This window comes from Apaloderma vittatum, unplaced genomic scaffold (assembly GCF_000703405.1).
Source record: "Apaloderma vittatum isolate BGI_N311 unplaced genomic scaffold, ASM70340v1 scaffold21008, whole genome shotgun sequence".
NCBI classification, from domain to species: domain Eukaryota; kingdom Metazoa; phylum Chordata; class Aves; order Trogoniformes; family Trogonidae; genus Apaloderma; species Apaloderma vittatum.
In genome coordinates this window covers 18,861-35,742 of record NW_009731504.1, presented here as the reverse complement: position 1 = coordinate 35,742, position 16,882 = coordinate 18,861, and the positions used below count along the sequence as shown (strand labels likewise).

Below are 16,882 nucleotides of genomic sequence, written 5' to 3'. Positions count from 1 at the left end.
AAAACGTACTTCCCAAAACTGCTACCTATTTAGAACTAGAGTACCAACCTCCTCTGTATGATTTTCCAGGAATCTGAGAGTAGGCAAATGATGTTCATCTAGTCCATCTCACTTGCTTCAGAAAAGAAGCAAGTTAATCTAAAACATTCATAAGTGATTTTTGTCATGATTCATGCCTGAAAACTTTCAGAGATGGAGTTCTGTGACCTCCCAAAGCAAGTCAGTCTCGTTTCTAAATGTCCTTGTCATTAGAAAGTCATCTCTAGACTATAAACACATCTAGTTCTCTCAATATTCCTCCTTTTTTTAAGGCCTCCAGTTGTTTTTATTTTTCTTTTGTGCTCCCCCTTTCCACTTGAATCCCATCCATCTTTGAGTTGTGTGTGAAACTGGGCTGGGGCTGAGTAGAGTAGTATGAAATTATAGAACAGATGCGTTTCACGCAGCAGTCCCTTTTAAAAACCCCAGCATGTCTGCATTTGTTGCAACGGTCAATCCATGTCCAGTTTTCTAAACATGAACCTGCAGATCCTGCATAGCACTTACCCCATCTTCATTATATGTAATCAACTTTCTTCATGCTTACACTTACTGTATTTTTTTTCAGGTTAGTTCTCTGACTTACCAAGGTCACTTTCAGTTTCAAGCTTGTTTCCCTCCCTGCTTGTAGTCTCTCACAAGTTGGCAATCTGAAGGTTTGCTGGCTGTGATTTCTACAGTGTCCTAGTGAAAACAGCGTAACCCCACAGAGGTTCATTTCTCTGTGTCCATCTTAATTTGCAAGATTTTTAAGACTTACTAGCTAGCATAATAAGTTGATCAGTGGTTCTATTAAATAATGTGAAAACTAAGGTAATAGTCCAAACCGGTTCTGCCTGAGGATTAGTCATACCTGCACCAAAATAAATGCCATTTATTATGATAAAAATACAAATCCTGCACAATGAAGAAGTTTTGAGATAGAGAAGCATTTCCGGGAGATTCTAGGACAAAAGAATCGCACTGAAATGCTGAATTGATTTTACAGATAGCCCCTGGCATGTCTTGAATCAAACAATTTGTGAATTTTTATTTTATTTTAATAAGTTTTGGAGAAGACTGTCAGTCACCTATTACTTACTCTAAAAGAAAACTTGAATAAATCAGAATTATTTAAATTGCTGCGGAAACATAACTGCTGCAAATAGAGGAACAAAACCATGAGACACACAAACAACACACTACAACACAGAGTCTCATTAAAAGGAACTTTGAGGGTTGTATCCAGCAGAAGTTACAGGGGAAATTTAACAGACAGTACCAGTGATCCATATGGGAATTTTAGCTGGGGGTATGGAATTCATATACCTAGTCTTGGAAGGAACGATGAGGTAGTATCTAATGACCATTTAGAAAAGAATTCTTGCAGTTGTTAGTTCTTCAAAAGAGAAATTAATTTGTATATGCTTAGTCATTTATTTCTACAGTTAGTATCATATAGTAGACCTGTAAAGTAATGCTTTACTTGGGCTTTTTGTTTCCTTCAGATTTTATTTCTTTTTTTCCCAAATAGGATGACCATTCTTCAAGGCACTGACGTGTTCGGTATTGTCAGGTTGTAAAATCACGATGTTGTCTGTATCTCCTGATATCACGTGTTTGGTAGTTTATAATTTTTATCAGGATTTTGTGTAAAGGAGATGGCTTGTCTATGATGCTTTGCTAAGGCATAGGGGGTAAAATTGATTACCTGTGCTACCTCATTATCTTTCTTTATGTACAATTACACTTTGGTTTTCCCATTGACATCTGTTATGTCACATTTGTCTGAACTCATGTTAATGTGCCGTTCTGGTGCACACTTCAGACCGCTTGCAATTCCTAGGTAAAACAGCATTAAGCTCCAATTCTGGCATTTATCCTTGATGAAATTGCCATTCCATATTTTTTAATTCTGTCACTATCAACCTCCAGGTCCTTGCTTTAGCTGGAACTTTCATTTTATATAAACTGAATTTTTTGTATGTAGTGTAAATTTTAACAGCTTTAGTTTCCCAGACTGTTTTTCTTTCTTTTTTTCCCCCTCAGGTAATCTGTAGTTAATTGTTGGACTTGTCTCATAGTGTACGTGTCTCTCATCCCTCCTGTGCATTGCAGGCAAAGAAGGGGGGGGTGGGGTCCTGCACTTGACTGTCTAACATAAGACTTCTGTATATCTATTGCTTATATTTTTTGATGGAAAAGTGTTTAAATAAATTATAGAGATCTCGTTAGTAAGGAATTCTCCTGGTTTTAAGCTGCATCTTACGTAAGTCTGAAGAAGTGAAGTGGAATAGGGCACAGGCTGATCCTGAAGTCCTTGAATAATACTTTCTCTGCCAGTACTGAGCTGGTTTACGAGGTCATGTATTAAGCAGCTTTGTTTCCTGTCGTAGTTCATGTCCACGGCTGTACTAGTATGATAGCTCGCTCTAGAGAATTTACATTAAGTAGAACTTCAGTCTTAAGAGACTTATAGCCATTTTCCAGTACATCCTTAGAAAGTTAAATAAAGAACTTCATACAGCAGGTTCCATTGGCATTTTGAAGACGGTTGCTTGGTGTTTTGTTTGTTTCACTGTGATGTTTTTAATTAGCCTAGAGTAATTTATTTTCTAAAATAAAAAAGTACAAATGAAAAGAAATTGTGTTGTTTAGGTGTCACTTTGGAATGTTTTCAAGCAGCAGAAGCCACTAGAGGATTATCTTTTGACAGATTGTTTCCCCTTAGACCTCTGTGCATGAAGAAAATCAGGCTAAATAGTAATTTTTTACAGAATTGCCCCATCAACTGTAGGGCTTGTGCAATTACCTTTTCTAAGCAGAATACCTGCTTGTATAACCATTTTATGGACAGCAGTGATCTTGTAGAAAACCAGGATGTAAAATAAAGAGCAAATAAACATGAAAAAATATTTCTCAATTTTCCTTAAACAACAGGCTTTGACAGATCCATAATCACGAACTGATCTGGAATAATTCCTTAGAACTCAGTTTTAAGACTTACCTTTCTTACGAGATTACTGTGGTCTGTCACTGCACTCTGGACACACCAGGTGGAGAGAGCCGTGGAGTTTCAGTACCGTTTTTACCCGGCTGCTGCACTTTTTACACCCATCAGATCTCTTTACTTCGCAGATCTTTGCAGGTGGTGGCATTTCCATAGTACTCTGTCTGCCATTTATGTAAATGGCATTCGGTTAATTAATTTGCAGCAGGAGCCCCTTGTGAAAGTTTTTACTAGTACTGTCTCTTATTTTCAAAACTGAGTTGTTACTTATAAGTCCTGAGGAGAGCAGATAATTTCTCCCTTTACTGTGTATTATATATACTCACTAGAGGAAGACTGTTAAGATGAATACATGTTTTCAGCATGGGCATGTTTTTCCAGTCCTTCTGCACCCTGAAAATCATTCAGGAGGTACGCTGGTTATAAGACAGTGTCATGCCACCAGCTTCTTCAATACTCTTAGGCTTTCTTGCACCAGATATATATGAGAGAGCAGTGAGATGGAGTAAAAAAGAATTGTCAGGCCCTGGAAGAATAAGATCCTTACTAATCTTGGCAAAAAATTCTCTGTTATGAATTCCGCTTTGTGTTTTATTTTTAAATTCTGATCTACCTTTTCCTTCTCTTTGCTGGTCATGATGACTTGGTCTGCTGCCTCAGAGAAACAAAACCATTCAGAAACAGGGAAGAGAACAAAACCTCAAGAATCTAGGAAAAAGGAGAAATCAGTTTTCCTGAGGGAAGAGAGGAACTATTAGCAAAGCAAATCTCTGGAAAGCTGAACAAGAGTGGAAATGTTTCGTTTCTTTGGGAATGCAATCTGTAATTCTGTTGCTATATAAAGCAGGGTATTTGGTTAGAACTGGTTATTAACATATGTTTTGTTTTAAAATTTAATAAGTATTTGTTACTATTAGTGAACCCATTGATTTCTAGGATGTTATCCATGAGAGTAATGTGTAAGGAATTAAAACTGAAGTCCAAATCGTTGTGGAAGTTGTTGTTCCATTGAGCTAGTGGGAAATAATTATCACTGATTATAAGCATATTGGAGATTAGACTACTCAGAGTCACCATTGCAAAAAATTCTCCAGTTTCTTCTGGCTGAAGACAAAACCAACATTTTGCCAGCAAAACGTTTTGAAACGCAAATGGAAGCCTGAAGTAAAATTTCAGTTCATGTATAAATTGACACAAATAGTTTAGTGACTTGACTGTTTACCCATTTTCTGACTGCATGAATAAATTTATCTAGGAATTGTGTGTGTGTTGAAATAGTGCTTCCTGAATGTTTTGTTTTGTTTTTTTTTCCCCTGATAGTGTTGAATATTGTTATCTACAATATATTGTACTTGGATTTTTTTTAGTCTGGCCTAATTTCTCATCTTGATTTGGGAAGGAGCTGGCTAGACTAGCTAGATGTCAACAATGGAAAAATGCAAGCTGAAGTGAGGAAAAATATTGATATTCTTAATGGAGTGACAAACAGGCAATGAAGACTCTACTGGTTCTTTGACTAAGAGGGGGAGTTAACAAGATGCACTTTCCTCATTACATGTGCCAGTGGCATATTGCTGGCAACTGGTTATTTGTCTGTGAGCACCAACAATCTGTAGCACCCAAACCATTTGTTGTTCACAAAAAGTGTCTTTGGCTATCTGACTGCCTCGGCATATGGTCCAAATGCAGAACGGGGATGGAGGCCAAGTGACTCTCCACCTGCAAGTACTGGATTCTCCAGGTTGCTTTAGGTTTGGTGTCAGTATACCAGTAAAAAATGTTTTCCTGCCTAAATTGCAAAGATTAGAGGATATTAGTATTCACTCCCTGAGTTTTGCTTGAGGTTTTCAGTGGGAAAAAAAGTAAAAATACCCAAGAGTCATCTACAGTCCAACTGAGGTTTTTCGATTTGAGAATCCTTCTTATTCTGAAAAAGAGTATCAAGAAGAAAGGAAACAAACCTCTAATACCTAGAGGGGCCAGGTTGGTTGGTAGAGAGAGGGGAAATAATGGTAACAGTAGGAACGAGCATCACCAGACAGGACAGAAGAGATCATGTACGGACTTTTAACAGTCTAAGAGAACTTCCTTAAAATAGACTTCGGAGTTATTTATAAAAATTGGGAGGAGGAATGTCGTCTGTTCTCTTGCCAAGTCCTGTAACTTGTACAATAAAGTGCAGCAGCGTGTAAAACAGAATGTAGTTTTGATAGGAGGTCTCTTCAGGAGCAACTGATCCCAAATAAAAGGAACCGAAAGCGGTGAGTTCCTTAGCTTGAAAGTATCTATGCCAATTAATGAAGTCGTGTGGATACCCTGCATTTTACAGCTAGCAGTGCCGGCAGCACTCCGTTGCAGAATTAAGACTTTCGTCCTTGAGCTCTTTTCTAAACAAGTACAGAACTCTTGCTTGCTAATTATGAAAAGAGACCCTGATCAGCCAAGTATAGCTCATGTTGAGAGTTTGCTCGTGAGAATGGACAGATAAGAGGTTTCTCGTACACAAGATGTGCATGGGAGTGAATGGGAGAGTATGATCAAAACAGACCTGGGAAAGTCTGTTCTCCCTGTGTGATAAGAGAGTGATTGAAGGAGCACATGAGCGAATAACAATCCTGGCTGTATAGTCTAGTCTCCTGTTTGTAACCCATAAATACTGCTTCTTGCTAATAAACTTTGTCTTAGCTTCTCTCAAGAGCTGAGTCCGTGCCTTTCAGCCCGCCGCAAAGTCGGACTACTTTCAGTGGTTGCAAATCACTTCAGAGGAAAGAAATAAAAATTGTCTTGTCCTTATTTTGCTGTCAAGCTACTTTGCCATACGCCAACATTTTCTTTTCCTACATAAATGAGCTTTGCTGCGGCCCATATATTTCTTCCCTAAATAAAAGGTATGGAAATAAAGAAATTAGACCAAGGCAAGCAAGTGAGGCTTTTGAAGAAGTCCCTGTCCTTTCTGTAAGCAGTACTGGCCAGAAGGCAATGAGATACTCTCATGTCTGTATTTCCTTTGCCTTTTTTCATGTAAGCAGTGGCAAAATATATGGAAAAGCATTTGTTGAACTTCTGTTTCATGGTTAACTTGCCACACTGTTTGCTGTGCTTATTTTGCTGGGTTTCTGAATTAATGTGCCACTGACAGGTGTTTAAGTGGTACTGTCACATCCTGCTTGATCTGGATAAAGTAAAGAGACAGTTTGGATATATTTTATTACATATCTCAAATAGTTCAGATCAGAAAAATTTCCGTTTTGAGGCCATACTATGTGAATTGCTGCTACTTTTACAATGCTGTTTAGGTTGTGACTGTATTAGTATTCCAGAAGGCTAAAATTTTTGTCATTTATACTGTAAAAGAAGTTAAATATTTTATCAAGGATACATTTTCTGCAAGAGAATCTTAAGATGTGTTTTATTGGAAAAATGCAGTTGTTCAAAAGATTTATTCCATATCAGTTGCTTTTAATGAATGTAAAAATTTGTTTATTCCTGCATTGTTTTGACAGACTGCCATTACCAGATCACAAATTTATGGGCTACTGGAAAGTCAATCAGCCAGGGAATGCACAAGAGAAACTGCTGTGTCCAACAGAAACTCAAAAAATAGATGTAAAGGTTTGTCTTTATTATTATTATTATTATTTTAATTCACGTAATACTGTTTTTATGTATTGGGATGCAAATAATATAAAATGTGATTAATTTCTTCAGGAAAAATAGTATGTACAAAGCATGGTAGTCCTTGTTACCTGTCCTTGGGTTTTTTATATTGACTGGAAGACTGAATGCTTTTATACGCCCAGCCTGCACTATGTAAGATTTGCTTTAAAATCAGTACATTTGTCCAGAAGCTCTTGAAAAGAGGTTTTTGTAAGGATATTTAAAATATCATATATGAAAGAACGTTGTGGCTGTTTTGGATGCTTGAAGGTGGGCAGTTTCAGGCCCCAGATCTCAGTTTTTAGATAAGATCAAAGACTGAAAAGAAAGCTGTTTTCTATTTTGCATGCGGCTGAATTCTTATGGGTCTTTGGCACTGCCAAGTTTGAATCTGAACTTTTGGTACCATTTGACCTGCAGCCAAAGCTTCCAAATTGTTTTTGAGATCTTGGCTTAACTTCAGTAATTGTCACTCCAGTCAATAAGAAGAAACCTGAACTGCTAATGTGATAAAGGGGTGAGATTTAAAATTTATATAATAAGAAATTACCACTGAACTTCTTTGAAACAAAAATACTCCATTTTTTTCCTTGTATAGACTGTGTTTTACTAGTACATGACACTTCCTTCATGCCACTGAGCAATAATAATTCCTAACCAATAAAACACTAAAGAGGGTTTCTATACTGTATAGAAAAAAACAGCATAGACTTTCAGAGAGCTTGCAGAAAAGCATTTCCTTTTCCCTTTTATTTATTTAGTAATTAGTCTGTTCCTTTTGTTAACAGTATTAAGTCTTGAGGAAGATTTCTAGATTTTCATAAAGAATGGTGAGTGGAATATTTTAGCAAGCCCTCTTTGTTGTAATTTGTTTTAGGGCCCTGTGTACTTAAATATTCAAGGATTTCCGCTGGAACGACATGAAGCCAGGTCCCTCAGTTTCACAGAAGAACTCGCTTTTTGGACACTGCCTTTGGGTGAAATTAACATTGTTTGCGATGTCACAGTAACAAAAGGTGCAGTAAGAAAAGCAACTAACTTTTGTAATGATCCCAAATATTACAAATTCGTGAAATGTCCCGGAGATGAGGAAGGACTGGGCTGTTGACTTCATGAGTGCCTGCTGATAGTCAGTGGCAGAATATAAAAGGGCAGTATGAGGGATTCCAAATGTACTAACATCACTTCAGTGCATTTACGGTACTGTGTGTTTTTAGGTGTGTGTGCAATGGAGTATAGGAGTTATACTAGGAATTGAGATATGGGAATGGAGGATATCAAGCACAGGAATGGTGTATAGGAACAGTAATATATCTCTTTCCACTTTTTTTTTTCAACAGTAGGTGAAATACAAAAGTAATCAGCCACTCACGTTGGAGTGTAATTTCACTGAGTCATTGTGGTCTTTATAAGGATATGCATCTTTCTCAAGCCAAGAGAAGGATATGTAATTAAAGTAGAACACAGCCACAAAATTGCAAGACTGTTCAGTTTGTATGTTCAACATTGTGTTACTTCATAAAAAAGATTCTTTGACTTTTCCTCTCTCATATACTCTCTTATACTGGTTAAAATTCATTTTTACTGGATTGACCTTGCCTTAGGTACCTATGCGAATTATATCCCCAAGTGAGTTGTGTCATTGGGAATATTAGTTAACATTTTTAGGTTTCATCATTAAACATGTCTGACTTTATTGTGTGTTATAAGCAGATTGCTAATGATTAATACTGGAATGCTTGGAGGTGGTAGGTTTCAGACCACTTGTAGCCCTAGTTTCAAATACATTAACAGGCTTTTATGACAGCAAAACAGAAATTAGTGGCTTTATATCAATTTCAAGAATTGTCTGAAATCAGTCAGGAAGGTTCTGTATGTGAGAAGTTCCATACAAAGTTTGCATTCATCCCTTGTTTAATTATTAAGTGTGTGAATTGAAAGGGATAGAGAAAGAGGGGGAACCAAGATTATAAGCAAAAAAAACATCTGGACAGGTTTTATATAAACTAGCAGCTGCTTAGTGCTGCAGTCTTGTCTACACAAATGTGCCTTGGGCTACTTGTTTCAAGAGTTATGGGTGTTGTGGAAAGATTCTGCCTGTTAACATTCAGTTCATATCTCTTTATTTCAGTTCATGTCTCTTTATTTCGCTGTGTCGATGGTTGTAGTCTTTCTGTTCATTTTGCTATATTATCTGCCAAGTTTATGACATATGTATTTCCAGAACAGTAATGCACCATCTCATTAGCCTTTCATTAATTTTATTTTCTTATTGCAGAAGAGGAAGCTGAAAATGTTCTTTATGTTACTACATGCAATCCTGTTTCCTTATACTTCATGAATGTTTCTAGTAAGAGTGGATACTTTGTGGATCTTTATGACCTCTTCCCAAGAACAGTTGGAAGTGTCTGGCAACCTTTTGTGACTGCAGCACCGCTGGGACATCCACTCAAAGGTCAAGTGGTTCTACATGAAGAGGAGGTAAAAAAAGTTAAAATACAGCTAAATATGTAGTAATGATCAAAGTAGAATCATAAAGTTAGGATCACAGAGGCATCTATAGTTTGAAATAGTCTGAACAGTAGCCTTGTGTGATGTCGTAACTAGCTGGTTGGATGAGGGAGGAGCAGTGAATGTCACCTACCTTGACTTCAGCAAGGCTTTTGACACTGTCTCCCATAACACCCTCATTAGGAAACTCAGGTAGCATGGGTTAAATGAGTGGACAGAGAGGTGAGGTGAGAGCTGATTGAGTAAGAAAGCCCAGAGAGGTGTGATCAATGGAGTGGGGTTGAGTTGGCGGCCTGTAACCGGCAGTGTTCCCCAGGGGTCAGTACTGGTTTTGATCTTATTCAACATATTCATCAATGACCTAGACAAGGGGATAGATTGTATCTTGAGCAAGTTTACTGATAATACAAGTCTGGGAGATGTGACTGACACACCAGAGGTCTATGTTGCCCTGCAGCATGACCTGGAAAGGCTGGAGTGTTGAGCAGAGAGGAACCTAACGAGGTTCAACAAGGGCAAATGTAGAGTCCTGCACCTGGGGATGAACACCTCATGCACATTAGTGCATATTAATAGCCAAGGGGTAGACCTGCTGGAAAGCAGCCCTGAGGAGAAGGATCTTGGAGTCCTGGTAGACAATAAGTTAACCAAGAGGCAGCAGTGTGTCCTTGTGGTCAAGAAAGCCAGTGATATCCTGGGCTGCATTAAGAAGAGTCCAGCATGTAGATCAAGGGAAGTCATCCTCCTCCTCTCATCTGCCCAGGTGAGGCAGAAATACTGTGCCCAGTTCTGGGCTCCCCAGGTCAAGAGAGACAGGGAACTCCTGGAGACAGTCTTGCATAGGGCAACAAAAATGACTGAGGGACTGGAACATCCCTCTTACGAGGAAAGGTTGGGAGAGCTGGGACTGTTTAGCCTGGAGAGGGCAGAGAGGAGACCTTATCAATGTCTATAAATATCTAAAGGGTGGGTGCACGGAGGATGAAGCGGACTCTTTTCAGTAGTTCCCAGTCACAGGACAAGGGGCAGTGGGTACAAGCTAGAACACAGGAAGTTTCATCTAAATTTGAGGAAGAACTTCTTTACTGTGAGGGTGACAGAGCACTGGGACAAGCTGCCCAGGGAGGTTGTGGAGTCTCTGTCTTTGGAGACTTTCAAAACCCTCCTGGATACAATCCTGTGTGATGTGCTCTAGGCAATTCTGCTTTAGCGGGGGGCTGGGCTAGATGATCTGTAGAGGTCCCTTTCAACTCTGGCGATTCTGTGGTTCTCTGAAGCCTACTCTCTTCTCAGTGGTTTCTTTTTTACTGTACTTGGAGCTTGGGAGTTGCCTTCAACTTTAGTTTATATGTGGAGATTTTACTCTTGCACTTTTTAGATGGGAAATATTCCTTTGCATTCTTGAAGCTGAGTTCTACGTGCTTATCTTATTGTTCTTACTGATTGAGAGAGATAGGTCTTTTGGGGAGAAAGGGAGACTGGCCTTCGTGGAAGAAAGGGACATAGTAAGTTGAATTCAGGAGTCTCATTCGAGCAGCATGTGTTTGCAAGGTCAATGAAAGCTGTTTTATGCTGTGAACTTAAGTTCTGTTCTAATCTTGTCCCCATTTTACATTTCAAATAGTGTAGGAAAGAGACATTTTCTGAGTCATAAAGTAAAATGTTGATTGTATTTGCCTCATGCCACTATTTTTGATGTTTGTGAATCGTTACTTCTCATTCTGTAGTATCTGATGTACCGAAACTAGAAAGAAGTCTATGTAAAGCTTGACATCTAGTGTATCAGCAGTGCAAATTTAGAAGTGCTGATGACTTCAGCGTTGGTTTGACTCAAATTCCCTTTTGAAAGTGAAGTATTGCGTGCTTTCCACATACTTTCCATTACTATCAGTGAACTGATTGGAACATTTCCAGTTCAAAACTTCCTTGCCCAGAAGTAGGAAGAGAAAACCATTGAATCAATGCTGCTAATAATTGCTTATTTTCTAATATTAGTAATAGTTTCTAATTTACTTAACAGTCATAGTGGTTTGATGTGGGCATCTAATCTGGTAATTATTGATGGTTGGTTTTTCCTTTTCCTTTTGTTGTTCCCAATTCCTTCTGCCTGTTTTTCAGTAGGTGAGAGATTCCAATCTAGATGAACCTTTCCTACACTGAGTTGAGATATTAAGTAGTTTTTAGTGATTTCATAACTAGAGTCTCTGCGATACTGTTATTCCAGGAATGTTTGTCAGATTTTGACACCACTTTCTGGTGTCAAACACTACAGTTAAGCTTGATGCCTTACTGGAAACACAATTATTCTGCCTTCAGTAGAGATGCCCATGCCTTCTTCTGCTTTGCCTCGAACACTTTCCAGTGCTAAATGCAAAAAATATGATTCTGAAGTTACCTACTTGAGGTGATTGCTTGTGTGGTTGTCTTTAACAGCTAGATAAGTAACAATTGGGCTATTTTGAGATGCACATAACACATCTGTTTACTTCTAAACAATTCTTGTCCTTTTTTGACAAAGTCAGAGCAGGAAACTGTAAAACAAATAGAAGTCTATCTCATGTCTAAGAATGTTTAGAATGTCTCATGTTTTTTGATATAAAGCTCAGCAATATTCTTTGCTTTCCAAGTCTCTGAAATTCCTACTGTGAAAATAATTTTCCTGCTAGCTTTGTTTTTAACCAGATCACAGTAGCATTTGGTGTCAGCAATGAAGTTTTATCAGAGATTCATCTGTGAAGTTTTAGGTAGTTAACTCTGTGACTAGTTTTGCCTGTCCTCACGGAATATATTTTTCAGTTGTGGGATGAATTAAACTCTGAAATAAAGTTTATTCTGTGAAGACACTATGATAGCTCAGTGCCCCTATCCAGATGACCACATTTGAGCTGTATCTTCATGTTTTTCTCTGGCAAAGCTTAAATATTGCCAGTTTCAGTCTTGCCTTTCTTAAGAAGTGCTACAGGTGAACAAATCCTCTCTGAAAATAAGCCTGTTTTATACTGCTGGAAAATAATATGGAATTACAATATTCTGAATGCTTTGCATTTTCGTAGGACTTTTTATATAGTGTTAGGACAGAATTTACTCGTTGAGTGTGAAAATATGTTTCATTAAACTACCAACTTTGTTGTAAAAAGACGTTCTGCACTTAGGACACAATTCAAAAATAATTTTAGACTTCTTAAGTAAGCATGTTGCACAGAAAAAAATATGAGGCAGTATTCTCTTGTGTATTGCATGTTCATATCCATGCTCCCCATATATTTGGGATTGGTTTTTAAACGAAGTACTAGAGCACAGGTCAGACAAATGCTCCTGCTGTAGTCTTCACAACCACCGCTATCCTTCCTTACATTAGAAGTAAGGTGTTGGATCTCTTAATTTCTAGTCCCCACTGGATCAAAAGAGGGATTGCCAAGTAGTTTAATTTTTTCCACATTTATTCCCAACTCTGCCTTCAGTGGAGCCATGGAAAACTCATGTGCTTTCTTTGTGCAGCTGTGAAACAGGGGGTATATTGCTGTATATGAAATGAAATCCGTGATTATTGATGTTAGTAGGTAAGCATATAGTCCGAGCTAATTGTTCAAGTACCTTCTGTATCTGTTCGGAGGATAAAGATGATATGTAAGAGCATTTCCTCCCAGCTAAGGCAGAGTGTGGTGAATAACGTCAGATTGGGCGTTAGGAAGAATTTCTTCACCATGAGGGTGGTGAGACACTGGAAGAGGTTGCCCAGAGAAGTTGTGGATGCTTCATCCCTTGAAGTTTTTAAGGCCAGGCTGGATGGAGCTTTGAGCAACCTCGTCTAGTGAGAGGTGCCCTTGCCCATGGCAGGTGTTTGGAACTAGGTGATCTTTGAGATCCCTTCCAACCCTGACAATTCAATGATTCTATGAATTGCCCGCTGGAGATGCCAACTTTCTCTTTCCACTGGCTGCAGAAGGAGCTTTGACATATAGTCAAGGAGCCTGCCTTCAGGTGTACTAACATCACTGGCAGCCGCAAGCTCAGAATTTGCAGCATTCGTGTGTTAAGACAAGTGGGTTAGTGGCACATCTGTGTTTTGGGCAAGGCTCCAAGGGTTAGCTACTTGTGCAAAGAGTGCATCAAACAGATCTTCATGAAAAAACAAGTTATGTAAATTATGTATGTGATGCCTTAGAGGTCCATCTATGTGTACTTGCAAAAAGACCAAGAAATTTTAGCAATATTTGTAGAAGTAAGCAGTTGCATTTATTGAATGAAAAAGTCCACTGACAGATGATACTGCATAAATAATATAAACCATCAATTAGTACAAAAAGCTGAAGATTTTTCCCATTTTTTTATTTTAATAAAGGTCTTTAGAGATGAATGTTTCTGACTAAGTTATAAAATAGAACTATTTTAAATGAATGATAAACTTGTTGGAAAAGATGAGATGATGGTATTGTGGTTCTTCAAATAAGCTTGTGTGATTTGTTTCCCAGACAACATCCATCTGGATTCAATAGAGGCCTGCAGTGAAACAAAATGAAAAATCACCATTCCTTCCTGTCCTTTTAAATAAAATTTTACTAAAACTAAACTCCCCAGGGATTTAACTTAATAGCACAAATCAGAGATTTATCTGCTTTTAAGCCACCTTTACATCTTCTTGGAAGAAAGAGTAGATGATTCTATTCCTCGTGGTGGCCATTGGTCATGGTGAGCACAGCCTGTTTTGACTTTATCTGTTTGTTCAGACTAAGCTGATATATTTTGAAAAGACTCTTCAGAAATCTGAAGAGTCATTTCCTCGTGAGACGGGAGTTGTGTTCATCTTGTCAGAGCAGCAGTACCTTACGAGGACTTCAGGGCAGACTCCTATTTCCTATAAAGCTTCATGCCCACCTGTTTCACTTTTTTTCTTTCTGCACCTATCACTTTTACCACTCAGAAGGAGAGCAAATAGAGTCTGAAGAGAATTGGTAACTTTATGCGTGATTTGATAGGGGATTATAGGAGGGAAATGCACATGAAGAATTGATTTGCATATAAATCAACTGCAGACTTCTGTTTTTTCTTACTTTGCTGTGTTGAAAGGCTACGACTGAGCAGACAGAGTAACCTACAGTCTACCTCAGAGAACATCCTTTAACTCCGCTTTTATCTTTCTGGGTCAGGAAGGGAGGGAGGGAAGTGCTTTTCCCTGTCTTACGTGCTGCTGGAGCTCTTTGTCAAAGCTCTCAGATAGTGAGGGAGTGAGGGAGTCTGTGACACAGAAGCTGACACAGAGATCCGCCTCGCGCACTACGGATAGGAGATGGCAAACATCCTTTAAAGAAGGCTTTTTTAACAGTTTGTGAACTAGCCTGGAACACAAGTAGGGACCTGCAAATGGAAGAACCTGCAATGTACTAGAAGTAAGGTCTGAAGTGTCTAGTCCTAACAATATTCTGATAAACGTTTTCAGGAGGAAGGATTTTTTTGTTTTCAAAAACTAGTTGGAGTTCCTGAATTCTCTTCTTTTTTTTGGATATTTTATAAGACTTTCCTTTTCTATAAGCACACCTTACAGAAAATCAGTGGTGTGCTTAAATGGAGAGGTGTGTGTCTTCCATAGAAAAGGTGGACTTTTGTTTTCTTTAAGCACAAAGCTTATATCTTTACTTGATTTTCTCAGTTCACTGAAATCTCTAATATAGTCAAGTCTTCCAAATCATCTGAAAGCCACCACTTGCATTAATTAGAAGACCAGTTAGCTACATGCCTACATTTCTCTACCTCTGAAAGCATGGAGGATTGAGCCCCAAACTATGAATTACTGCACATGTTTTTTCACTTGAACCTAATGAGCAATATATCTGTATCTGTGCCTAAAATTTACAGCGTCAGGATTGTTAAGTGTGCGTCACTCAAGGGGTCCTTGAGTAGCACTGATAGGATGCACGTGGGACAGAAGGCAAGGAAAGATACAGAGGGATTACCCTGCCAAGCTAAGAATAAGCCTCATCTGAAGCTAACAGCTGAGAAGAGTCTGTCTTTGCAAGCCTGCTCGCTCAGACTGTGAGCATTGAGGGCAGAAGAGAACGAAACTGAGTTTGGGGAGAAGAATACAAGAGGGTTAAACTGAATTATTTGTACTGCCCCGCTTTGAAATTGGAGTGTATTCCTCCTCCTAGCGCTTCTTTCCATCTACGAGACCATAAGGAACAACTTCCCATACCAGCAAAGTGAAATCACAGCCCTGTTTGGTTTAAGGACTTTTAAAAGGAAAATGCTGGCTAAAATAACAACAGCAGTAAGGAAAGGGAAACTTTGCAGTAACTAAAAATAAAGGCACACCACTTCACAAGATTGGTTATTGCATCTGTCCAGAGTTTGGAATTCCAGACATTGGGGTCGGGAGGTCGCCCAAAGGTTACTTTTCTCCCACTCAAGAACAAACAGGGCGGAATTGCACACTAACATCTTTTCCCAGCCCACTTGAAGAGTTGCCAAAGCTGCTCTTGGATGTGTTTGCAAGTGACGCAAAAATCTATTCTTAAACACAGACAGAATATACATCAGTCACTTAGCACAGAAGGAAACCATTAACATCAAAAGGGGTGGAGTAGAGAGGCTTTTTATGTTACCAACTGCTCTCCTAAGTTTAACGCAAAGTGCAAGAATGTAGTTGATTCGTATGTGTTCTTTATCTCGCGTGGAAGGCTAATGCATTGCTTCGGTAGAGTGGTGCTGTTGCAGAATTGTATAAATAAAATATGGCAGAAAACCAAAATCCAAAGCAAATGCCCTACTTCTTTTCCTTAGCTACATTTCTATAATTTTGGTTTGTAATACATAAGCAAACTTCTTTTTTTAGAAGTATTGAACTCTAGCTGAAATTCCCAAATGCGCCAAATAACATGGTAATATTTTAAATGCTTTACCATATTTAGCTTCAAATTACTGTCATTATTAAAGTTATTTCTCCCAAATAATCCTAGTGAAAGTACCCAAAAAGAACAACACCACTGTGACTCAGATAGTTTGCATTTGTTTTATTTGGGAGAATTTGTGGGAATTTATATTTTACTCCCTTAACATCTATCGTGCGTTATTGCAGATGTCGTACGTAGACAGTTTACTTTTAGTAAGTCCTTACAGAACCTAATGTTCTTGCAGAACCTAATGTTTCCTTGAATCGCAAACAAAAAATTCAACCCAAGGCTTAATTAACTTGTTCTTTTGTACCTTTTAAATTTCATTTGATGCAGTTAAGGTCAGCCCCGAATGACTGTTCTCTTGAATTCTTAGTTAAACACATTAGGAGCAGCTATAGTACTTTGTAAAAAGAGGCATTTAAAACAGCCCCATCATTCGACAGCATGAGTTAACCCTGGGGCACAGAGTAACAAACAGAGAAACCTAAAGAAGTTCAAAATTTAGCGTGCCGTATTTCCACATAAGGTATGTGGAGGACACTTGCACCGTTGCATTCAGGATCCTTTCTACTTCTGATCTCCATCCTCTCGAGTCATCCCTCCGTCCTCCAACAGCTTTGACACTGTAAGTTGTCTGAGCATACACTCACAGAAGGATTTTCATGCACTGGGATATTTAATAGGCTCCACAGTATCCGAAGCATGAACTTGGAAAGTACTAAGTCATTTCTCCTCTCACTGGTTTTTCACCTTCAGTATAATTTAAATAATGGGTACTTTAGAAGAATGCTAAGAA

The 16,882-nt window shown here is 38.5% G+C and overlaps 1 protein-coding gene across 1 annotated transcript in view; it reads left to right on the top strand.

Annotated features, from left to right (window-relative positions):
- The window catches only part of LOC104278288 (von Willebrand factor A domain-containing protein 8-like), a gene marked incomplete at both ends in the record, with an annotated part of 46,952 nt that overhangs the window by 15,011 nt on the left and 15,059 nt on the right, over positions 1-16,882 (top strand). Inside the window, 3 exons of the mRNA XM_009875213.1 lie at positions 6,532-6,640; positions 7,563-7,701; positions 8,964-9,166. Of these exons, the coding sequence (XP_009873515.1) occupies positions 6,532-6,640; positions 7,563-7,701; positions 8,964-9,166 (451 nt within the window). The remainder of the gene's footprint in view (positions 1-6,531; positions 6,641-7,562; positions 7,702-8,963; positions 9,167-16,882) is intronic.